The sequence below is a fragment of the Psammomys obesus genome, unplaced genomic scaffold, assembly GCF_907164565.1.
Source record: "Psammomys obesus unplaced genomic scaffold, mPsaObe1.curated_primary_1811, whole genome shotgun sequence".
Classification (NCBI taxonomy): domain Eukaryota; kingdom Metazoa; phylum Chordata; class Mammalia; order Rodentia; family Muridae; genus Psammomys; species Psammomys obesus.
The window spans coordinates 2,239-28,297 of NW_026593657.1; the positions used below are offsets into that span (position 1 = coordinate 2,239).

The 26,059-nt window shown below is 36.6% G+C and overlaps 1 protein-coding gene across 1 annotated transcript; it reads right to left on the minus strand.

The window, feature by feature from the left end:
* Window positions 1–862: 862 nt before the first annotated feature.
* LOC129684188 (chromosome-associated kinesin KIF4-like) lies at window positions 863–21,661 on the minus strand (the record flags this gene model as incomplete). Its single annotated transcript, XM_055617261.1, has 8 exons — window positions 863–973; window positions 2,157–2,301; window positions 3,440–3,543; window positions 7,666–7,851; window positions 9,204–9,260; window positions 18,757–18,871; window positions 18,974–19,032; window positions 21,529–21,661. Coding segments are annotated over 8 exons (910 nt in total), but the record flags the coding sequence as incomplete, so codon positions are not given.
* Window positions 21,662–26,059: the final 4,398 nt, after the last annotated feature.

A 26,059-nucleotide genomic window follows, 5' to 3' on the forward strand; every position in this document is an offset into this window, starting at 1 on the left:
ATAAAACAAATATTATTTTAAAATGATTTTGCTAAAGCAAGTGCTTTTTTTTTCTTTCTTTCAAATTACTGAACTACATACTGCCATGACATGAAGAGTATATATTCCCTGGTGACACTTTTATTTCTTTAGATTTTTTTTAGAAGCACCTGGAGCTTGCTGAATTGTTTTTTAAGATCTTTCTGTTTCTAGCACAGTATCACTGGAGGTAAGCAGAAAGTGTCCCTGTATAGAAATTGTCCGACAGCAACACTGAATGTAACTGATGTGGTTCAATGTACATCTTTTGCCTTCTGTTTTATGTCTCATTCTTTTTGGTCCTGTTTTTCCTTTACTGCTTTTATTTTCTGAAGTGACTATTTTTCTTGTCTGTTGTTCTTTTTAAAATTATTTAATTTATTTATTTCCATGTGGAGGTATATACCATGGCACATGTGTGGAGGCCAGAGGACAATCTGTAGTGATAGTTCTATACTTCCATCTTTATGTGGCTCTGGGGAATCACTCAAGTTGTCAGGCTTGGCAGCAAACACCTTTACTTGCTGAGCCATCTCACTAGCCTCCTTTTGCATCAAATCCTTAAATCATTTATTCTTTCTATTCAAGAAATCTGTATTCATATTGCATCTTCCTATACAGAGAAAACATTGTTCAAGGATAGAGCTCACTTATTACTCAGCTTTCAATTTCCCATAGTACTTAATTAACAGCACCTTGTACATGGTAGACACTCAACAGAAAGCGGTTCAATTCATGAATGTCACACTTCTGGAGACATCAGATATATAAATAGACTCTTTGGTATTACTAGCTCAGACAGGGGCCCATTATATGGGCCTTTCAGAAGCTTTAATTAACTTACCTGTTTTTTTAACTGGATTACTTCTTTGTCTTTTTGATGCTTCCACTGTCTAAACTTCTCAGCATCCTCTTTCATTTGACGCATTAACTGTACTCGCTGGTTTTTCATCATCTGTAAAACCAAGCCAAAACTAAACTAAACCAAACAAAATCAGTGTATAAGTCATGTGCACTTTATTCTCAGCTGATGTAAAGATGGAGAAAATAACCATTAAAGAGGAGAGAAAGGCCAGAGCTAAGCTAAGAAGGTCACTAACAAATGCTGATTAGGCTTGCTACCTTTTGCTAGACTTACATAGGGCTTCCACGTATAGACTATATCAATGGAGACTCAAAAAGTAAGAGAAATATTCCAAAAAGCTAAATCCTGCCCTACATTTACTTTAGACAAATAGAGTTTCAAGGAAGTATTTTCTTCTTCCTTTTAATTTGTTTTTTCAAAGCAGGATTTTTCTGTGTATCCTTGAATGTCCTGGACTTGTTTTGTAGACCAGGCTGGTCTTGAACTCAGAGATCCACCTGCCTCTGCTTCCCAGAGTGCTGGGATTACAGACGAGCACCACTGGGTCTCGATTTTCTTTCTTTTTTTTTAAGATTTGTTTTTATTTTTTTATTTTGTATATGTGTATTTTTATGTGTGTGTATGTGATATGTGCCTGTGATTGTCAGTGAGGTGCTGGATCCCCCAGAGCTGGAGGTTTTGAGCCACCTGATCTGGAAGTTGGGAACAAAATTTGGATTCTCAGGAAGAGCAGCAAGGGCTTTTAATCACTAAATCATCTCTCCAGCCCCTCAATAAAGTAAGGAAGATTTTTTTTTTTAAAGACAGCGTGTCAGGATGCAACTCCACTGGCCTTGAAATTGCTATGTAGATCAGGTTGACCTTGAATTCACAAAAAACCACCTGCTTCTGCATCCTGGGTGCTGGGATTAAAGGTGGCTCTAAAGAATTATTTTCTAAGACCATAGACAAATTCAACTATCAACTATTAATATTCTAAAGATTGCAGTGTAAATGAGCTGTATTCATTGTCCTGATGTTATAAGTTGAACACTCACATACCTTAAAATATCCTCTAGATGTCTGACATCTTGCTTCTATTTTACAAAATTGTGGCATGTGATCATGGAAGATTATCAGAACATGGCCACTAAATATTGACATATTTTAATTTTTTGATGTAACATTAAAATTCTATGTGCATAAATAGAAATGAAAGGTCAAAGCAAAGTTTTATAATTTAGATTCCAGACATTGTAATAGTCACTGTATCTCCTGGTTCAGCTTTTATTACCTGTATCTCCTGGTTCAGCTTTGAGACAGTATGCTCACTGTATTCCTTCAGCTTCAAAAGTTTGGATTGTTCATGCAGTTTCTTTTTCAAATCAGCTATTTGACCCTCCAGCTCTTGAAGACGTTTGCGACGGCGCTCACTCAACCTAAACACAGGTGTAATAGGAGTGAAATGGCATATTCTAAAACATGTAACAGGACTCCCAACTTGATAACTTTGATATAGAATCGTCTTTAAAATAATGGTTATAACCCATGCAATCAAAAGCATCTTACTAATGAGAGCTTCATATCAGAGTAAAACAACATATCATTGAGTACACAACAATGAACCATTTCAAATATACTCTTTCCCACCACTCACTGCCAAAAGCAAGCTGACTTCCTTTGGCCACTGAGTGGTGGGAAAGAGTATATTTGAAATAGCTCATTCCTTAGCTGTAAGGAATAATTATGATGATTATTATACAAGGTGAAGACAGAAAGCAAACAATTAATATAACCCTAAAGAACATAAGGTTTAGCGTCAATATAAATTGAAAATAATCATAAAAGCAAATTAGGCTCTTTCTAAGGTAGAAGTCTAAGAGAGAGAAGGGTTCTGATTATCTGTCTTAGTTATACTCTTAACGAATCAAGGGGGGTTAAATTGATTTTTAATTATTAGCTTGTGCATTAACTTTATTCACAAGCAGGGGCACAGAAATTGTCTAGGAGGTCTTAAGATTTTTTTTTTCCAAATGCCAGTTTACATTTAACTTTTTGTAAATCTTGAATCAATAGCCCCTGCCTGTGAACTCTAAATACTGCTTACTTACTCTTAAAGTAATTCTTGGTCATGGCTAAAAACTGATTTGGGCACTAATTATTTGCTATGTTACAGCATTTTTTATTGTCATCCTGACATTTTACTGGAGCTGGAGAGTTGGTGCAAGAGTTAAGAATACATGTTGCTCTTGCAGATCATCTGAATTCAATTTCCAACACACAGGTTGGGTGGCTCACAACCACTTGTAACTCTATTGTCAGGGGATCTTGTACCATTTTCTGGCCTCCATGGGTAGCTGCATTCGTGTGCACATACCCGCCCACCCCCCATAATTAAACATAATTTTAAAAAATGTAAAAAGTCTTGATTATTTAATTTTTTTCGTGTCTAGGATTCTTTTTCCTACCGACTATGTTAAAATAGTTTGGAGGCATGATTAGGTCTTCTACTTCTCTGTTCACTCAAAATCATCTTACACATGGCAGGGGCTTAGCATTTATTGACTTTATTCTTACTTGGTTTGGTTGACATCCTTCTTTGCCGTTTGAATTTCAAGAAACAACTCTTCTTTTTCCCGCTGTAGACTGAGGACTTCTAATTCCAGATTTTTCATGTTATCCTAGAAATATTACAGGTCAGAGAAAAAGGATTATATAGAATAGGAAGAGAACTGCTTCAATGTTTTGTCTCCAGGAACCATTAATTTTTTTTTTTTTTTTGAGACAGGGTCTCATTATATAGTTCTGGCTGGCCTGGAACTTGCAAACTGGCCTCAAACCCATAGAGATACGCCTGCTTCTGCCTCCTGAATATTTGGATTAAAGTTATGTATAACCAGGCTTGGCCCAAGAATTACTTTTATTAATTTTTCCTTCCTCCCTCTCCTTTTATTTTTTTTAAAAACAAACAAGGCTTTTTTTTCATTGGCTAGGCTGGACTCTGCTATCCTCATGCCTTAGCTTCCTAAGTGCTAAGGTTACAGAAATTCCACATCTGGGTTTATGAATTTCATTACACTTTTTTATCAAATACACACTAAAATATTTCTTTTTTACTTGAAGGAGTATAAAGCTGTGTGGTAGCAAGATGTGTGTGGTAGCAAGATGTGTGTGTGTGTGTGTGTGTGTAAAAAAAAAAATATATATATATATATATATATTTGGACTTGAAGTTCAAATATATATATATATTTGGACTTGAAGTTCAAAGGCCTGGATCTGAATCTTAACTATAACACTAAGTGTATCATAGAAAATCCCTCTTAGTCCTAGTTTCTATGCTGAAAAGATTTAATATAGTAGTTCTGACACCACTATCAATAAAGGGCTTCTTGGAGGTTGTCTTTTGGCCTGTGCCTGGAAACTCTAATTTTTTACTTGACTAGTAACAGTGGTTCACTTATGACTAAACTATGCAAATACTGTAATTTATCCCAGAATGCCTATCTTCTTTCAGGGGGTATAGAATTATAGTATGCACAAAACAAAGAGAGCCTATATGATGGACCCTGGATTCCTAGGGTCAGGGGGTTGAGTCTTTCCTGGTAAAGAATATTTCACATATAATTACATAAATGAAAGAATAAAATATTCTGTGTGACTCCACTGGGAGAGGATATTTGGAAGCTTGTGTTTGGTTTCTTCTGGATTTTGTCTGTGGGCTTTTTTTCTCTTTGCTCATTTTGCTTGTACCCTTTCGCTAATAAATCTTAATGTGAGTATGACTATTGGCTGAATCTTTGGAGTCTCTCTAGTGAAAGTCTTGATTTGGAGGTCCTCTCGGGGTCTCCTGAGTTTCTCTACCTGTATAAATAACATTGGACAGGTGTAGTGGTGCTTGTGCATGACTAGAGTCTTAACTACTCAGAAGGCTAAAGGAGGAGAAGCACTTGAGCCCAGAAGTTTGAGGCCAGACTGTGAGTTCCATTTCAAAACAAACAAGTAGACAGACATGATTCACTAATATTTCTTTATAGGGTGGCTAAGAAGATAAAACAGGATTAAATGGTAAGGACATTTTATAATCTTAAAGAGCTTCGTAACTTGTTTTTTTGTTTTGTTTTGAAGCAAGATGTTTTCTGGCCAGAACTTCCCTATGTAGCTGAGGATGACCTTTAACTTTTGATCTTCCAGCCTCTGCCTCAAAGTACTAGGATTACAAGCTACCAAACCCAGTTTAATTGGTGCTAAGGATCAACCCTAGAGTTTCATTCATGCTAAGTAAATATGTTACCAAATGGGCCTTCAGCCCTCAGTATTCTTACATTGGAACTTTCAAACTTATCAGTTCGATAGCAACTGCACTTCTACATGCATTTAGGCAACGACTTTTAGAAACTGAAATTTGGATGCTTTCTAGGCTATAAAAAAAAATCCCTTTGGTTAGATTCTATTTTGTCTTCATTACCAAAACGAAAGAAAACTGGCTGAGTAGCTGAGAACCAAAGTTACATGAAGGCTCAGGATCAGTACATGACAGACAAAAAGAAGCAAAAGCAGATTAGGGGCTGTATCCAAGAAGACTTATAAATTTGCTAGAGCTGTTTCCATACAACAGGCCAAGTCACTTCCATATAACCAATGGAAGTCAATAGCATTGCTTACAGGTAACCTGCATATTTAAACTGGTTGGTAATAAAAGAAAATAAAGAGTATGTAAATATGCATTTATATTCAATTATGACTATCTTCCTATGAAAAAATAATCCAGATAACACATATAAAAGATAAGACTCTTTGACTGTCTTAGGCTTGCCAAAATTCTAGCACCTTCTTTTCAGAAGGAACTATAGCTTAGTATTGATCGTCCAGATATTTCCCTATTTACATGTGTATATATTACATATCTAAACTTTTACATATATAAAATACATGCATTACATCTTAAGTAGAAAATGTTATATATGTAGATGTCTGCAATATATAACCATATGTAAATAAAAATATATACTATACATATAATACACATTCATTATCATCCAAGCTGATTATTTCAATTTCCTCTTGCCATTTAAGGTTAAGTTGTAGCCTTACTAATGTGTGATATCACAATACTTCAAAATTGTCACTAGCTTAATTGGTAAAAAACAGTATCATATCCACATTTAGTCACTGATTATCTTACGAACTTCATAGAGGAAATTATTAAAGTATTTGAGTCCTGGTTCACAACAACTGACAAAAACCTTCACTGAACAGAAACTAACATTCACTCATCTCATGTGCAGTAGTTTTTTTGTAAAAGGGTCAAGACCTTAGCACAACTGATTCCACGGTAGAAGTACCATTCAGGCCATAAAACACGTGTTCAGTGGTACACACATATGCACATGTTTTTTAGTTTTTTTTAAAAAAAGGAAACCTCAATATTTCTTAGAAAGAGAGATGATTTACATGTGATTCAAAAGTACTACTTTTTATTAAGAGTCTCTTTTGTATTTGGTTCTTAGAGAGGGAAGACTAGATATATTACTGTATCTATAGTTACACCTCATTATTTATACTTCCTTATAGAGTAGGAAGTACTCTGGAGGAACTTGTTTCCCATGTTTCCAGGTAGTATAAGAAGAGAGACTTACTAGTAAACTTTTATTGACCCTGGAAAAAAAATCAAAACACATTTGACCTTGTTAACACAGACAACTAAACTTAACCTTCCTCTTGCAATCCTACTAAAATAATGCAAAAAGTTGTAAAATACACAAGGATGAAGAGTAGGCAGTATTTAAGATATATCAAGAGACTTTGGGAAGAGACAAACTGTAACTGACTTCCCGAATAGAAAAAGTTAAAATATTTTGCCTAAAGGATGAATGCCAAACAAACAACCTAGTTTGTACCATGGAAGCAGAGAGAGGAAGTAGAGACTTCTTTTATGTAGTGAGTAAAACTTTCAGGCTGGACTTTGAGCCCAGATACAGCTAAAAGGAGTCACAAGGAACCATGCTGCTGACATGTATTAAATAAAACCTTGCATGACCAGAAAGACTGCAACTTTCCCACCACTCTGCCCACACACCTCCAGGCAGAGAATAAAAGATTTCCCAAAGAAACTGACTAGCCCAGGAGAAACCTATGTATAGAGAACTTCTTATTGGCTTTTAGTTCCTCACTCTTACATTTTTACAAACAGCCAAAATCGCCAGAAATTTAAGGAAAGGTTCTTAAATGAAAGAGAAGATAAAACACACAAAAGAAAGGAAATGTGGAAAAAAGAGACAAAGCAGGGAGAATAAATCTTTTATACATTTTAATTCCTAAACTTAGTAATAGATACTACATCCATAAAGAGGTTTCTGTTAACAAGAACTCTTCAGTACATCAAAAGGAAATCTTAGAAGTTAAGAGGCAAATAAAAATATTCACTAGAAGTGGAAGGAAATCTAGTGAATAGAATAAAAAGACAAGGATTTAGAAGGGAGGAGGTAACAAAAGTAGAGTGAAATCTCAGAGATTCAATAGCTGATTAAGGATAGTTGAAGAAAATGTAGTGAAGTGACAGTATCCAAGAAAATAAGAAGCTTAGTTTTGTAAGAGTAAATGATACCCAGAGAGAAAGAAAAAAAAATTCTTGAGTTTACAGAAGGCAAAAAACTCAAGAGCTTATGTACTTCTTAATAACAACACTAGAAACAGAAGACAATGGAGAAACACTTATCTTTTCCTTACCAAAAGTGGTGTGTGTTTGTTTTCCCTCAGCAAATGATAGACACGACCAACTGCTAACCTAGAAGACACTTTACCTGGTATTGATACTGAATGGGCTGTAGTTGGTTGTCATTCTGAGCCATCTTCTTAGCTAGGGCTTCTTTCAATGCAAGTTCTTTATTCAACTGAATCAGCTCCTTGGACATCTGAGCTTGACGTAGAGCATGCTGAGTGCTGAAAACATCAGAAGACCCACTTGTATCTGCTCTGGTTTTCGCTTGCTGGAAAAGATAATGATTTTGTGATAGCTATTCTTGTTTGTCAATTTGACTACACCTGGAATTAACTAAAACCTAAAATGACTGGACACACCTGTGAGGGATATATTTTTTTTCTTAATTTGATCATTTGAAGTGGGAAGACCCACCTCTACTATGGGTCATACCTTCTGCTGGAAGCCTATATAAAGGATATGGAAGAGGGAAGCTTGCTTTCTTTGCCTGCTTGTTCTCATCCTCACTAGCAAGACCATTCTTTCACTGGCATATAGCGAAGACCAGTTGAAGCATCCAGCTTTGTGAACTAAACAGCTACTGTATTCTTGGATCTTATGTTCACAAGCAGCCATTGTTGGATTAACTGGACCACAGCCTGTAAAACATTCTAATAAATCCCTCCATTCCCCATACAGCTTTGCAAGAGAACCAAGAAGCTGGAGTTACTTAGGTACTATTTCACTCCCCACAGCCATTTTTCAATCAGCAGTACCTGTATTCTTCCACTACTGTGGCTACTTATAGATTTGCTTGAAACAGTTGAAGTTAATTCTGGAGCTTATTCTCTTGCTCTTATAATGCTCTCTAATATACATGTGTCCTTGCTCTTTCTTATATTGATCTGACAAACAATCCTTACTTTTGTTTCATCTCAAGAGGTCCCTGAAGAGGAAAGGAAACTGGAACTGTCACTTTGGAAATAGGAAAAGTCATTTATTCTGACACAGCTGACTTTTATTACCTAATTTATCTCCTATCTTGCTTCATTCAGACTAAGAAAATTACCAATATATACTCATTTCAGGGGTAAAACGCTGCCTCAAACAAACCATTCACTAGACTTTCATTTTTTACTTTACTGTATAACCTTCAGTCAAAGTCAATAGCAGATATACCTTTTCTACCATTGTGATCTTAACACTCAAAACATTTTCCTTTAGTTCATGGCCACCCCATCCACAGAAAAATCATATTCAGAAGACATTCTCCTGCAGTGCTTTTTTGACTGTCATAATTATCTAATTTGTGCCTTTCCTTGTTTTTAACTTACTAGGTAACTGATACAGAACTAGCACCTAACAGAAAATGAGTAAGTCAGATTGAAAAATAAAACAGGATGCTCTGGAGAAGTCCAGCTGCTCATTAGCACTTCGAGTATTAGAAACAGAGCTAATCCTTGTTTGAAGTATTATGAAACTGAGATTTACTCTAAAGAGTTTTAGATTTCCACAGCATTCTATGAATAATGGCAATAATCACAGATTTTCTCCCAGATTTGATTGACTGATCAGTTACAGGAAGCCATAGGGAGCAGCAGTGAGAGCTCCAGGTTCCACACAAAGACATCAGTTACTTACAGTGTCTGCTTCCACTGCAGTCTCCATGGTTGCAGTCATACAAGAAACAGTTTCATCCTATAGCAAAAAAAAAAAAAAAAAAAAAAAAAAAAGTTTTGATTTAGGAAAAAATATCAAAGTGAAATTTACAAAAGATGTTTATGCTGATTATTTTATTTCTTAAGTTGATATTTTTAAAGTATGTGCAGAAGTCATTTGTGGTACTGGGCTGATTTTGTAGACACACACACCCTAACAGCTATGTGCTTTCATTTTCCACCACTCAGGGGTCTTTCTTTTATCCAAAGGGTGACCGCGTAGTCTCTGGAGAAAAAAGGACATGTGGTTAAGAGATCCAAAGGTCACTGAGCCAAAGAGAAACATTTAACCATCCTAACGGGTCAAAATTTAACCCATTTTATAGAAGGCTACACTTTATTTTTATGCTTCTATCACTGAGACTCTTATTAATGTACACGCTTAGGCACTCCCATGGACATACCCTCAAAAAAAAAAAAAAACAAAAAATAATTGTAGTGCATCAGGAAATTGCATAGAATGAAGAACTGGTTTTGGCTTTTATTTTACAGCCAGTCAAGATGGTACGCTCTCACTCCACGAGGAAATTAATGTCCTAGATGAGTAGGCCAGAGACAAACATGGACGCATAAAGTCATACACATGTCCCTTGGCCTCTGCTCCTCACATCCTATGCAAGTGCTGCAGGTAGTTACTATGAGGGAAAGAATAAGCACCTGGGGAGGGCATGTTCCCTCCTAGAGAGTGGCTAATCCTTTTGGGCACTGGAACAAACACCTAGAAAGGTAACCGAAAACTACTTCTTAGGGCAAATTTGTTTATAGGTAGTCGCCTGAGCAGTTCTGTTCCCATCACTGAAACTTACCCTTTACTTAGCACTCTAACATATGCATCACTGCTTAGGCTTCAGGGATTCTGAAACCTTAGAAAGTTTTGTTCTCAGGAACTCATATGGTAAAGAAGTTCGGAGCGGAAAGAATCATTGGCTCTGAAGCAATGGAGAACTTTAGGGTTAAACACGCAGTGTCTGTATCAGCCCTGTGAAACAATACACAGCTATTGCAGTCTTGAGCCCTTAATGGTCAGGATATGGTGCTTTAATGAATGCTGTTTGTAAAGCATTCCCCTTGCTCTGCTCAGAAGTTCCTAGCCAGTGAGGATCGAAGGGAACTCAAAAGAAGCTGAGGTGTTTCCACATTCTTTCTCATCCTAATGTAGAGCACTGGCAAGGCTCCCGGTATAGGGCACACTTAAGTCCTTTAAACACGGAGCACCAATCTAGAATTGTTTAATGGTTACCATTTCTTCTCTCTCATGTTTAAATTTTAGTATGTTTATATAACTATCATAGATTATAAGGGATTCTAACACTGCCTTCTTTGAGGGCCTTTTTTTGAAACAGCCATTTGCAATGTAGCTCAGGCAGACCTGTGTGGGGAGCTGATGGTCTGTCAGGCTGTTTTGTTATTGAGCCTCAGCGGAGAGACATGTTTTCACCCTGGCCTTTACCTGGAGTCAGTGATAAGTAGTGCCAAGTCTACCTCCTTTTATTTGAGACAGCAGGTGAGATGTCTTGTCAAGTTCACAACTTTTTGTTTGTGTGAGGATCACAGTGACAGGTGGTCAAGGTAAAGAAGTTTGACTTCTCCGTGAATTCATTCATTGTACTGAGGTACTTTTACTCTGACTTGAAAGGGGATTATATGAGTAAACCAAGGTGACTAGTTTTCTACTGGAAGCCCTCAAGGGCAGATCCCATGTGTAGTGAGTCAGTTTATTAATATTCTTTCAATCCTCACTCCCAAATCAAGAACTGTTTGACTCTGCCAGCAGGCTCTGGCAGTTTGGCCCCTCTGAACAGGGACTTGAGATGTAGGGAAGCAATAAAGGACACTGCGGGTGTTGGTGAGCTCAGATCATAAAGTAAAAAGGCGCGGTGAGTAAAATATGAAAGTAAAAACAGGACAAGGCAGTAGCCTCATGTTTTTTGTATGGAATTTAATTAGAGATAGTCTGCATATGCGACATGGAACTGAGAAAGTGAAATTTCCAGGCTTAGAGAGAAAGAGGATAGAAAGATGGGAGGCTTTAAGACAAAATGAAATTAAATCATTGGCTCCTCCACAAGAGCTATATGTCCCTCCTGATGATAATAATTTCTTGTTAGAAGAAGACTTTGAGGATGGTTTAGGTCATGATGAAGTTGCAGAGTTGGAGCGAGAAGCAGCTAAATATTATTCTGAGAGATACCCTCTGATTCAGGCTATGACTGTTAAAAAACTTAAGTCTTGGCAAAAAGAAATTTTAAAAGTTGGAATGGGGCTTGGAGAAAATAAATAGTAAAACTGGAGAATTAACTACAAGGGAAAATGAAGCTCAATCCCCCACTCCAACTCCCTCATTGATTGCAGGCTTGGACCCTCCTCCTGGGATGGCTACAGTTGTAGCTCAAAAGACAGGGGGACCTTTTCCTTTGTCCACTGTGCAGGCAACTGTATCCTCTTTACAAGTTTCTTTACAAGCTAGGCAGAACAAAGAAGATATAACTGTGTTTTATGGTTTTCCAAATCTAGAGCAACCTGATCGACAGGGTGATATAGTGAGATTCCACATACTTATATCTTTTAAACAATTAAAAGGATTGAAAACTGCATGCTTTCAATATAGTCCTATGGTACCTTTTACTCAAGGTCTGTTAGAGTCCTTTTCAACTGAAGTCCCCCTCTGCCCAGGGGACTGGAAGCAATTATCAGAGAATGTTTAGCAAGAGAATATCTGTCTGTCTTGTATCTGTAAGTTTCTCATGTTCAATATGTCTTGGTTATAGATTATTGGTCATTGGGTATGTTTAAAATCTGTAACAAGGTTAATGTACTTAAAACCTAGAGTTGGAACCATTCCAAACAACAAATGGACATTACTTATATCCCAGATTTTGAAAAACTAAAAAATGTTCACATAACAATTGATTTATCATGGCAACTCCCTTAGCAGGAGAAGCCACCAAACAGGTTATAAGTCATTGCTTAAAATGTTTCGTTACAATTGGTATTCCTTCCATTATAAAGACTGATAATAGTACTGCATATCAAACATTTCACCGTTTGCATGTGCAAATGAATATGTCATAAAACAGCTATTCCACATAATCCTCAAGGTCAAGGAATTGTGGAGCACGCCTATGGATCTCTTAAGAACCAATTGCAAAAAAAATAAAAATAAAAAAGGGTGAGTTACATCCCCAAACACCACAGAAATATATTAACCATGCTCTCTTTAAATTTTTTGAATGTGGATATACAAGGCCATTCTATGGCTGATTGATTGTAGCACCCTAATACCAAAGATAATTATGCCAAAATAAAATGGAAAGATCCGATTACTAGTTTATGGCAGGGCCCCGACCCTGTATTAATATGTGGAAGACAGCATGTTTGTTTTTCTGCAGGATGCAGAAGGAGCCAGGTGGATCACAGAGAGGCTGGTGTGATTTGCAGGAGATGTGCACCTGAAGGAGGATGTTCCTGCTGCTGACCATGGTGAATTCTGTCTTAATGGTGAATGGAGAGCTGTATTGGGCTTATGCTCCTGATCCACCTTTGTTTCATTCTGCTCCTGGGAAATGATGCTATGCAGAGAAACCTCTTAGATACAATGTGACTGGACTTGACTGATCTGGTAATTAGGACAATTCTCAACAAAATTAGCAAGAATTAAAAAGAGGACTGACTATGGGACTTTGGTCTGATTCTGGTTTTCAGCAGACCCATATTGGAAGCTTGCTGCAGAAACACTTTCAAGGCCCTGTAACTGCCTATGTAAATTCTCCTTATGCTTTGTTGTTTGGAAATGTTAACTTTTTTATACAAGCTTTAAACTTTAATGTTTCTTGCCATCAATGTAAACTAAAACTGTATTTCTATGCTTTCAAATGGACATGCTTTGTCGTTTAGAAATGTTAATGTTTTTATACAAGATTCAAACTTTGTTTCTTGCCATCAATATAAATAAACTGTAGTCCTAAGCTTTCAAATGAATAATAGGTTCTGGTTGTTCAACAGCCTTTTATTATGGTTCCTGTGAATGTTTCTCAGGCTTGGTATTTTGATAAGGGGTCATCTTTTAAGGCACTTTTATGGAGTGGTATTGAACTTGGCTTCTTACTCTTATTAGGAGCATGTCTCCTACCGGTGATAATTAAAACCTTCATCAAGGCCTTTTAGAATGTTAAAGCTCATCTGCAAAAGACTAAACCCCAGTGTCTACTGTAGTGGATGGAGGTTGGTAGTCAAAGATGGGTGCTATCTCTCTGAAGAATATTTAATCTAAGACAGGGCATGAATGAAGGAATTCATGTACCAATGGTGGGTAAGAATATATCTTTCAACAGAGACAACCTAAGACAGGCAAAATCTTCTAGTCCATAGCTCTTAAGTTATAGTCACTTTTTAAAATAAAAAAAGGCAGACCTGTGTGGGGATCCCATGGTCCATCAGGCTGCTTTGTTATTGAGCCTCAGGGGAAAGACATATTTTCACCCTGGCCTTTACCTGAAGTCAGTGATAAGCAGGACGTTTTGCCAAGTTTACCTCCTTTTGTTTCAGAGTGCAGGTGGGATGTCCTGTCAAGTTCATACCTTTTGTTTATATGAGGATCACACAGACAGGTGGTCAAGGTAAAGAAGTTTTGACTTCCCAGTGAACACATTCTTGGCACTGAGGTGCTTCTGCTCTGACTTGAAAGGGGATTATATGAATAAACCGAGGCAACTACTTTTTACTGGAAGCCCTCAAGGGCAGATCCCACGTGCAGTGTGTTGGTTTATTTTCTTTCAGTACTCACTCCTGACTCAAGAACTGTTTGACTCCGCTGGCGGGCTCTGGCAGGCCTGGAACTCATGTAGCTACTCTCAAACTCACTGTCCTCCTGCCCCCATGGCCCAAGTTATGGGATTATAATCATCAACAACATATGCAGCCTAAAGACTTTTCCTGGCACATTTAAGAGGGTCAAGATCAAACTAGATGGCTTTTGGCCCAGTGAAAACTTACAATGCCAATGTTTCAGCTCCTGGCTATGGTGATGTGTTTTGTATAATCATAGAACAATTCTGTATTCACAATTCTAATTATATAAATATGTAACAATAGAATTTATTTCAGTCTAACAGTCCTTTTCTCCTCTTGTTTGTTCAATCTAAGGCTGAAACTTACAACCCCATTTAAATAAAAGGTATGATTAACTCAGGGTCACAAAGGCTCAAAGGCTTTGTTTACATTAAACAGCAGAGTCTTCCAAAATGAAGTATGTGCTTGGAAAGGGCATGCAAAACACTTTTTATGAACTCTGTTTTGGAAAATGGTATATAATCAAAAATAGTACTTGATTATGCTGGAACTGAAATGACTGCCTGAATTTCTTCACAGGTTGTTGTAACAAGAAAGTTTGCTTGAATTATATTTTAACGGTACAGCCTGGTACCTAAAAGCCCCAGGAGGAAAGTCCAGGAACAATGGTTGCCTTCATAACTGAAAATGGGGTATTCGCCTGCCACTTAAAATGAAAATAGTTTTAATTCAGAATGAAGGGCACATGTACTTACATTTGAAACACTTTTCTTTTACTGTTGTGAGTCTTAATAAAAGCCACGGGGATACACTGTTGTGCCTTTAAAAATGTAAGTAACTGGGAGGGTCTCCAGACAATAGTGAAGGAAAAGTGATTCAAGAGTCCAGCAGGAGCCTTGGGTAAAAAGATTTACTTTTCTTAACTCTGATGGTGGAGGGGAGCCAAGAACTTTATCAGCTTGTGGCAATCTTTAGCACGCTCCTACGGTGTGTGCCAAGAGCATTTTAGTGGCAGACAGCAATTCTACAGAACTTCTCCGAGCCAGCCACCACTAACAGGTCTGCCTACAGGCACACCAGGCATGAGCTTTATTGCCAGATCTTCGGTGGGGATGGTTTGTTGTATTAAGTTCACTCCATAGGCTACCTTCATCTTTCTTGTGATTCAGCTCTGAGAAAAGAGAAGTAGAAAATCCTCTAACATCAATGTGGCCACAAGCACTACTATCCTGAGCCCTTATTTTCAGAGGTTATAAATTTTGGCTCCAGCAGGCTTCTGCACCCTACATTATCATATCATACTTCTGGGGAAACTCATAATGTTTTCTTAATATATGATGTTTCTGATATATTTAAGCAGAATTAGAGGTGGTGGCAATTATCTTTGTGCTAGCCATTCTCCAAGTATGTAAAATCTTCCCATTTTTCTAAACCTCAATTATTATTTGTTTTTCAAAGCATTTTCTTTGCCTTAAGAAATGTTTATATGCAAATCTAAAAAAACAAAACAAAACATTAAGACAGTTGTTAAGAGGATTTGCAGTGTCCTTCTCTTCAGTCTTTGCCTCATCCAACCTGTTGTCACCATTTCTGCCAGTGATCCTAACCCATAGCATTTGAGAAAATTCACTTTAAAAATGTACTTGTTTTTGTTTTATGTGTTTGTCTATACATGCATGCCTGGTGCCAGCAGAAGCCAGAAGTCATCAGATCCCCCAAACTGGAACCAAACCTGGATCCTTTGCAAGAGCAATGAATACTCTTTTTTTTTCCTTTCATTTGACAAAATTTGAATTTATTTAAATAATATTTAAGTAGCATTGAAGTTGATAACAAAGGTAATTCTTTTTTTCACTGAGAAGTGTCAAACTGAATATTTTATGTGTAGGAAGAAGCAATACATTTCTTTATGATGTACATAAATTACATTGATAGTTAACTCTTTGAACTAAAATTAAAAGCCTGGATGATATCACAAGATTGGCACCAGAGGACTAAATTTCAAATAGCCTCACACTTGCCTCTAAATACTGGTAAAGGATGTCTTAACCACAAAGATAGTATAACATGAGTATTATTGGATGGAATGTGATTTTTGCAATTTACCATTTTGAAGAAAAAACTACCCATAATTTAGAATGTAAAGGCATTTATGACTGGAGACTGAAGGGGTGATTCTCTTAAAACAAACACTTTAGAACGGATCTTTAACCAGTTTGACTGATCTACTAATAGAAGAAGTGGAGACACAGGCTGACGCTATAGCTTTCCACATGGAGGAAATACCATGTTAGGCTGTGGAAGGAAGAAACCATCTGCTTCCAGCAAAGAAAGAAAGCATAAGCAGAAATCAGTTCATATGACATCTTCATCCTGTCCTTCTACCCTCCCATGTTGAAAACAATTTATAATGCTTATAACTATTTACACTGTTAAAATTTGGGAAGTGGTGATTTGGTACCAATTTTGTTTTCTGGTACTTTCATCTAATCTATAAATCAAAGTGTGAGCAACTATAGATAAAAACTTGATATCTGCATAGCTTCAGCTATACAGATAATGTAGAATCATATACAATAAGATTATTTACAGAGTTTAGTTGCATATGTATAAGACATGGACAATTTAAAATTGCATATGTGTAAGTTGAATATGTACAAGCATGGACAATTTAAAATGTATGTGGGGTCCATCTGTCTAGCTCTTGAATTAAAAAAAAATTTGAGACAAAGTCTCACTATGTAGCCTTGGGTGGCTTGAAACTTACTAGACCAGGTTGTTTTCAAACTCATTGAGATCCAACTGCTTCTGACTTGCAAGTGTTGTAATTAATTCAATAATTTTTTTTTCTTTTCTTTTAAAAATTATTGTAAATTTATACCACTTCTCCCTTCTATTTCCTCCCTCCAAACTCTCCCATATAAACAAACCCCTTTCTCTCTTTTAAATTCATGGTCTCTTTTTTCATTGATTATTGTTACATACATATATATGTGTGTGTAATTATATATATATAGCATTTATATATGCATCTACATATATACTTCTATATATAACATGCTAAGTCTGTATATTATTTGTATGTATGTTTTCAGGGCTGACAATTTGGTATTGGATAACCAATAGCTATACTCTTCCCTATAGAAGATGAGCTCTCTAGCTCTCAGCATTCCTTAGCTAACTACAGTTCTTCACATAGGGTTGAGGCCTCCTGGGCTTTTTTCAACCCTCTTCAAGGATATTTCTCTTTGCAGGTTGTGGAGCCCAGCCTCAATGAATAAATATACAAAATACCCCCTACATGCAAGGCTCAGGGCACACCATGGAAGAGGGCATGGAAAACCTGGTAAGAGCCAGAGGATCAAGGAGTTTGCTGTGGGACTGTACCTACTATGAATGGCAGAAACTACACCCTTAAAGTCTCAATAAAAATCCAGAAAAGGATTGCATCAACATATTCCAAATGAAGGGACATGAAAGCTGGACCAAACAAGAGTTTCACAGCAATTAACAACAAAAACTGCCACCTGAGCCAAAATACAAGGACCCCCCCCATACCTCTTTTTTTTACCCTACAAAGGCTCAATCTTACTTTGATATAAGGAGTCATGTGGTTTTTAGTCCTCCCCATAAGCATATAAGCTGAGATAATGCCTTTAACCTCAATCTAAGACACTCACAATTATTTCCCTGTAAGAGTAATACATTTAGTAAGGTTATATAACTAGTACATGGAAAAGCTGGCTCCAAACCAGAGTATATTTGGCTCTGGAACCCAAGTTCTCTTTTACTGTGCCCTGTTTCTTGGATAAGTAAACTATAGTTTTGATTGTAAATTTTCTATAGTATTTCTCACTGTAAAACATGGTCCAAGTTTTTTAGAGAAGTTTACTTAATATATTTTAAACTGACCACCATAACTTAATAATACTATATATTTTTTAATTTACTTTTAAATCTCTTGAATGATCTTGTTATCAGGTAGTTACAAATAAATTTACCCCACAGAATGATAAATTAAAAAATGTAAAAAAAAAAAAACAACCAGCCTTTTAAAACAGGACCTCCAGGACTGGGGAGCTGGCTCACTGGCTCACTGGCTGAGAACACTGACTGCTCTTCCATAGGACGCAGGTTCAATTCCCACCACTCACATGGCAGTTCACACAGGTTTGTAACTCCATTTCCAGGGTTTCTGAGACCCTCATACAGATATACATGTAAGCAAAACCACCAATGAACATAAAAATAAATTAGAAGAAAAAAACCTAAGACCTCTACAAACAACCACATCTACAATAAAAGTGGTTCTTTTGTGTTTTGAAAAGAGTATTGTTATGAAGTCTATACTAGACTTAAACCTGTGACGTTCCTGTCTCTTCAGAGAGAGCTAGAGAGAGAGAAAACAAATAATGTCTTAATCTAATGTCTTAATCTCATAACTGCTGGGATTATGGGTCTGCACCACCACAGTTTGCTAGAATACATAAATATTTATGTACAATTTTATATATATATATATATCACCTATCAGTGTTTTACTGTAACAAGCTTAATGTTCAGAGCATATTCAATATTTCATGATCTCTGTCTTCAAACAGAGCAGTTTAGCTATTTCAGCAGAGTTCATAGAAATAGAAATGTGTATATGTCTCAAGAAATGATTGAGACATATACAATGCACCTACTTGGCTTACAGATAGCTGGGTAATCACTTGTTGTAGGTTGCAAATGATCTCTATGCTTTCTTTTAATTCCTGGTCTTCCAATGTCCCCACTAGCTTTTGAAGATCTACTTTACAGCTAAAAATTCAAGGAAAAGAACACAAGGGTTAATCATACTGCAAAGTCCAGATTACGTATGAAAAACGTTTAAATTGCAAACACCTCTTATAAGAAACTTACGCTGCATGCTGTCTGAGTTCTTCTAGCTTGGCATTCATTTTCTCATTTGCTTGCTCTGTCTGCAACAAAGACCCAGGAAATCATCAGTGGTAGTGCTTGATAGCCTCACTTAATAATGCTTGCTGTGGATAAAAACCTAGGTAGAAAGCTGTCTCTTTTGCTAGAATAGAGGATTTAGTGGGCTTTGGTTATATAGTGGGAAATATGTTTTTAACATTCATGAAAATTAGCCCTAAAGTTAACATGAGCTACTAAAAATAACAACTAAGCAGCTGGGTTTTATGTTTGCCATGAAGCTCAAGCTATGGGGTAGAATGTGGAGCCTTGATTCCAGAAAGAATTTTGCGACTTGAGGAAAAGCAATACTTCCTGGCATGTTATTCTCTGCTGTTTGAACTGCCTCCTACATTACTCTTAGACTTTTCAATTTATTTTATTTTTTATGCATAAAAGTGTTTTGCCTGCATGTACGTGTGTACATCATGTGTGTGCAGTACCTGCAGAAGCCAAAAGAGAGCACTGCTGAGATTGGAGCACTACTGAGATTGGAATTACAGATGGTTGTGAGTCACCATGTTGGTATGACGAATCAAAACCAAGACCTCTGGAAAAGCAACAAGTGCTCTTAAATGCTGAGCCAACTCTCTAGTTCAGCATTTACAGCAGTGGATCTCAATCTGTGGGCCATGATCATGATCCCTTTGGGGTTCTAATGACCCTTTCACATGGGGTCACCGAAGACTATCAGAAAACATGGATATTTACATTATAATTCATAACAGTAGCAAAATTACAGTTGTGAAGTAGCAAAGAAAATAATTTTATGGTTGGAGGTCACCATCACATGAAGAACTGTATTAAAGGGTTATAGCATTCGGAATGTTGAGAACCATTGATTTAGAGCATTTAAAACATGAAAGGACCTCACATCAATTTGAGCTGAGATTAAAGAAAATATACTATCTGATATGACAGGTTGTTTTTAATAAGAGAAAGCAAAGAAAAAAATGGTAAGGCACAAGAATAATGTTAGTGAAAAAGAAAGGGCAGAAGGCATCTATGTTTTAGGAAGAATGATTATTTCAATCACAGAATTTGTAAGAAGCTAGATGGTACAACAGATTTAGGAAAGACTGTTCTGACAGGATATAAAACAATAAGCTTATCAGGGAGCCACTGTAATAACCTTATAAAGGTCATATAGGTATGTGACTAGAATAACAAATATCTAGTGTGTCAGCCATGCTCACATGCATGCAAAACACAGCTACTTTATAGACATAAAATGTGTCACTGGAATAGAAAATAAAACTTAGATAGCACTTTAACCTTGTACTAGTAAAGGGCAATAAAATGGCCGTAGGATTTGGCTATTTCTAGAGAAAACTTTCAGCAGCTTACTTTTCCTTTATTAGAGAGCACATTCAGGCATAAGGTGTTTACTTACGGAGGTTCAGTTACATTTTGGTAGAAACTCTGTTTTACTTCTGGCAATAGCTGTATAAGCAAAGACTGAGTTGTACATAGGCTAGTATGAAAATTGTAGTGACAGAGTCACCCTGCACTGATTTAAGAGGTTATAATCATACAGACAAGTAGGGTTTCAAAGTGGTGACATCAGTCACGTAGCAAAACTCTTATTTGGAAATTAACCATATGGAAAATTAATTCAAATTATTTCCCCAGCTGTTGTATTTCACCATGGCAGCTGTTAGGATAGGATAAGAAATGTGAGAGCATTAAGGGAAGGGAGTGAGAGAATTTAGAGCTTAATGATTAGGAACAGTTAGTTTCTTGGCATATATGGAATATTCCTTTACTACAATTCTTGCGACCAAAAACTGCATCAGATTTCAAATGGTTTTCAGATTTGGGAATGTTTGTATACATAATGAGATGTCTCAAAGAAGAGACATAAGTCTAAACCCAAAATCATTATGTCTCACACACATTTTATACATAGTCAAAGAGTGTACACACAGTTTAAGACAGTATCTTATGTAGCCCAAGCTGCCTTCAAACTCACAATGTAGCTGTACATCCGATCCTCAGGCGTCTACCTCCTAAGTGCTAGAATGACAGGAGTATATTACCATATCTGGTGATGCAGCACTGGCAACCAAACCCAGGGCTTTCTGCCTGCCAGGTAAGTACTCTATCAACTGAGCCATACCTTCCCTGCTCCAGTTTTATATAATATTTTCAGTATGATTTCTTCAACTTCTTTTTGATTGTGACCTATCATATGAGGTAAGATGTAGAACTTTTCATGTCAATGTTCAAATAGTTCAATTTTGAAGCACTTCAGATTTCAGATTAAGGGATGTTCAAGCTGCATTATGGATAGATTGGGCTGGAATTAAAATAAAATAGGGATTTGCTTCTTTCTTTTGGGGACTCTTAATGACAAATCTATTTTAAAATGGGATTAGTATAAATTAATTGTGGAGAAGTGTAAGTATTCATTGTTCCATGCTGTATAAATGTCCTTTACAATAAGTCATGTTAAGTATTTTAGATACTAAATTGGTGGTGTTTCAATTTTGGGGCCTCACCAAAATGATCTTCTCCAACATCTGGGCTGTCTGACTAGCTGCCTCACTCAAACCACGACTTAATTTTTCATTCTCTATCACCAGAGCCTGATTCTTCTCCATCAGGGACTGTAGATTTTCTGATGGTTCCACACTAAAACAAAGAAAGTAAAACTTTAGAAAAATACATTTGATGGCCAGAGTAGGGTAAAACAAAAGCCTGAGGAAAGCAACCAATGCCTATTTATCCTCCTAGTCATGTAGTATATATGGACAGATGAATAAGAAAAACACTCAAGTACTTAATGATTTGGAAGAAGTAACAATTCAGAAACAGTTAAAGCTGTAATAAGTTGGACTACCTTTTGTCATGATTCATAGTTTAAAATTTTTCTATTTATGTCATGTAATTTAAAAAGTGAAGGCTATCTAAAATACCCATTTTTTTCATTCTTCCCATCCTTGACCCTTTACTAAGCATTAAAAGATCTGTGGATAGACTAAGATCAGAAGGAAGGAGAGGAGGACCTCCCCTAGCAGTGGACTTGGGGAGGGGCATGCGTGACGAAGGGGGAGGGGGGGGGGGATCGGCAGGGGAGGGAGAGGGGCTTATGGGGGGATACAAAGTGAAGAAAGTGTAAAAAAAAGATCTGTGGAGATGACTCAGCGGGTAAAATGCTTGCTCTGCAAGCATGAGGATGTAAACTTGGATTCCCAGCACCTTTGTAAAAAACAAAGGCATAGCTATATGTGGGTGTAATTACAGTGCTGGGAGGCAGGTATAGGTAGATCTTGGATTTCACTGGCTAGTAAGCCTAGCCAATCAAAGAACTCCAGGTTCAGTGGAAAAAGCCTGTCACAAAAACAAGGTGGAGAGGGGCTAGAGGGGTGGCTCAAGATTAAGTGAGTTTACTGTTCTTGGAGAGAACAGTTTAGACCCAAATCTACAACTGGCAATTCACAACCAGCCAACTCTTAAGTCCAGTTCCAGGGAATCCAGTTCCCTCCTCTGGCCTCTAGGGAGGGAGGGAGTGCGTGCGTGCGTGTGCGCGCGCGCACACACACACACAATTACACATAATTAAAAATAATAAAATTAAACTGTAAAAAAATAAGGTGGAGTGCGTATAGAGGAAGGTGCCTAATGTCAACCTCTGACTTCCACACACACACATGCATGGGTGTTTGCAAATGAATACTCATGCTTGTACACAAACACACACACACAGACACACACACACACACATGAAGTAGTGCTCAGGGAATAGTTCACAATCTTAGTAAAGCATATAAATGATTTCAGGAACACAGCATGTATCCTCTAACCTACTTTTAGACCTCCTTCAATTCTCAGAGGTCTTAACTTTCTTAGCTTGCTCTTTATCAGAAAGTAAATAGTAAGGCCACATGATAAGGTTTCATGAGATACTGTTAAGACTTTGCCAAGACTTGTAAGAAGTAATGTTTAATTAAAAGAATAGCTAAAGGAAAAAAAAAAAACTATTAACGTACATAGCATTATTTTAAAGTGCTGTTAGTCTCTTATCATTAAATTGAAAACTTCCATGTTACTCACATAAGCAAAAAAGTTTCAAAGTAACAATATTTTTAACTCGGTATTTTATCCAAAAATATTTTTCTAAGTGCAGAAATCATACTTAAATGAACTGTTCATTTTTCCAAGAAAAATTTAGTACTTACGAGAAGGCTCTTGACTGCAATTTGAGGTTAATGCTGTAATATTTAAAAACTATGAAAATATGTGAACAGTTCCATAGCACTATGAGCTAGTCTCTGTAGTAAATGATTTATGTATATTAAACATTTTATTTTTCACAACAGCCCCATTAAGTAGGTTCTTTTGTGATCCTCATTTCACGATTGAGAAAACGGATATACAAAGATGTCAAATAAGTCAGGGTCAAAGAACTAGGGGATGATGGTAAGGCTGGGATTTGAAGTCAGCAGTGTAGTTTCAGAGGCCATGCCATAACTACTTGGCCAATCTAAACATTGGACATACAGGCATGCAGAGAATGCTGGACATAAAAGCTCTCAGAGTAATAAGGAAAAACAAGTTCTCTCCAAGATTGTAAGGAAGGCAACAGTGAACCAGAAAATGAAGTGGAGCATCCATATGATGAGTAAGGACTTAAAAGAATAAAGCAGAAAATAGAATTTGGATCATGCCAAGAAAACACACACACAAAACCCAAAAAGCATGTGTTTATTTAGCTGTCAATATTCAAATTTGCAAGGCAGGTACAAGCAGACACTCATAGAAATCAGTACCAAGGTTCCAGCAACACAGACCCTGAATCAAAAAGACAATCCAAGGACAAAAGAGAAATATATATGTAAAATGTACTTTTTGTAATGATTACATGTCTAATTTTAAACATTTTTGAGAAAAGCATTTTTATAAAATAGTGAATAATGAATTGCTTAATTCATTGAATTTATAGTGTATTACTTTAAAAATTTATTACATCTATCCATCCACCTAGCTACTGTACCTATTTTGTGTATTGTGAGGGAGCTGGGAGAGTGGTGATATACATACATGACATGGTATATATGTGAAAGTCAGGAAAACATGCAGGGGTAGGTTGTTTCCTTCCATCATGTGGGTTCCAGGGAACAAACTGAGGTCAAGCATGGCAATGAAAAGCTTTTACCAGCTGAGCCATCTCAATAGGCAGAGTATATTACTTTTATAGCAAGAGTTTTCTTTCTCTCTCTGTGTGTGTGTGTGTGTGTGTGTGTGTGTGTTGCATTCAGGGAAACTAGGGAAAGGGGGCTGAGACAAGGTCTTGCCATTTGTAGCCTAGATAGTACTTGAACTTATGATTCTCCTGTTGCTATCTGCAAGTATGCACCACCACATCCAATCTCAAATGATTTATTTTATAGTATATTCTACAAAAGTCTGGAATGGTTTCTTATAGTCTCATTTTCATTAGAGTTGCCATACATGGAACAGGTTTGTGCTATATGGAAATAAAAAGAAGTTAAGTCAATTCCTTTAGAATGAATATAATAAGGATAGGCCTTTAAGGAATCCTTTAATGAATGCTAGTTTTCTATACTTTACCTAAGTCTTAAAATATTACCAGGAAGCCAAGATGATAGTAACCAAAGACTTCAAAAGAGAAAATTGTAGTAGTTTCAGGGAGATGAAATTATGGCAATCTTAAGTTTTATTCTTCATTCTTTTCTAATGTGCCACAAAAACACATCATTTTTTTTTAAAATGAAGAGTACAAATTTTTTAAAAATGAGGATATTTAAATGAATGTAAGCCCATATCATATAAAAAAATTAACTATAAACAAAAAATTTGAGGTACAAAGCATGAGTACTAAGAAAAATGTTAAAGGTATTTTACTTTTTAAATTTACATGTATGTGTGCATCTGCTTGTATGTATAGGAATCTGAGTGTAGGTGCCTGTAGAGGCCAAAAGAGGGTATCTGATTCTCTACAGGTACAGGTGGCTGTAAACTGTTCAGCGGGGGTGCTGGGAGTCAAATTCTGATCTTCTGTTAAGAGCAGCATGTGCTCTTAAGCAGTGAGCCATTTCTTCTGCTCCAAAGTACACACACACACACACACACATTAAATTTTAGTATAAGAAAAGGTTTTCTAACTATGAATCAAAATGCAGATGTCTGAGGAGAATGTGAGTGGTATAGCCACTTTAGAAAACAGTTTTGCAGTTTAACAGATAATCCCAGAATCCAGGAGGCAGAGATAGGAGGATCTGGTCTACATAGTGAGCTCCAAGCCAGCCAGAACAACATAGTGAGATTCTGTCTCAAAAACAAAAACAAATAAACAAAACATATGACTTAGCAATTCCAATCCTTTATCTACCCAATAAAAATGTCAGTCCACAGAAAGACTTGCAAATGAATATTCACAGTGGAATATTTTATAAGCAACTCAAAATTCTATAAATTGGCAAGTAGACAAAGTGTGGTGTATCCAGACATGTTATGCTATCCAGAATCAGAATAAAGCACTGATGCATGCTTTAATATGGATGAATCTTAAAAATGGCATGAAAGAAGCCAACGAAAAAAATCATACACTGTATGATTCCACATGTAAAAGATATCTATAGTAAGCAAATATATATACAAACAAAAAGCAGATTAAGTTTCCTTCAGGTGGGAGTCTAAATATGAGCAATATAAAATGGGCAGAAGATATCTTTCTGGATGTGTTCTAAAAACTGGATTGTGGTGACAGTTGTATAACTGTAAATTTATTAAAATCATTGAGTGGTATGTGTGAACTTTATGGTGTATAAAAGAGCTTCATAAAGCTACTAAAAATCCACAGGCGGTAAGAAATATTGACGCATTCTAATAAAAAAGCAAAAAAAAAATTATTCATCCATCCATCCATCTATCTATTTATTTATTTTGAGGCAGGTTTTCTCTGTGTAGCCTCGGCTGTCCTGGACTTGCTCTGTAGACCTGGCTGGCCTCGAACTTGCAAATATATATATATATATATATATATATATATATATATATATATATATA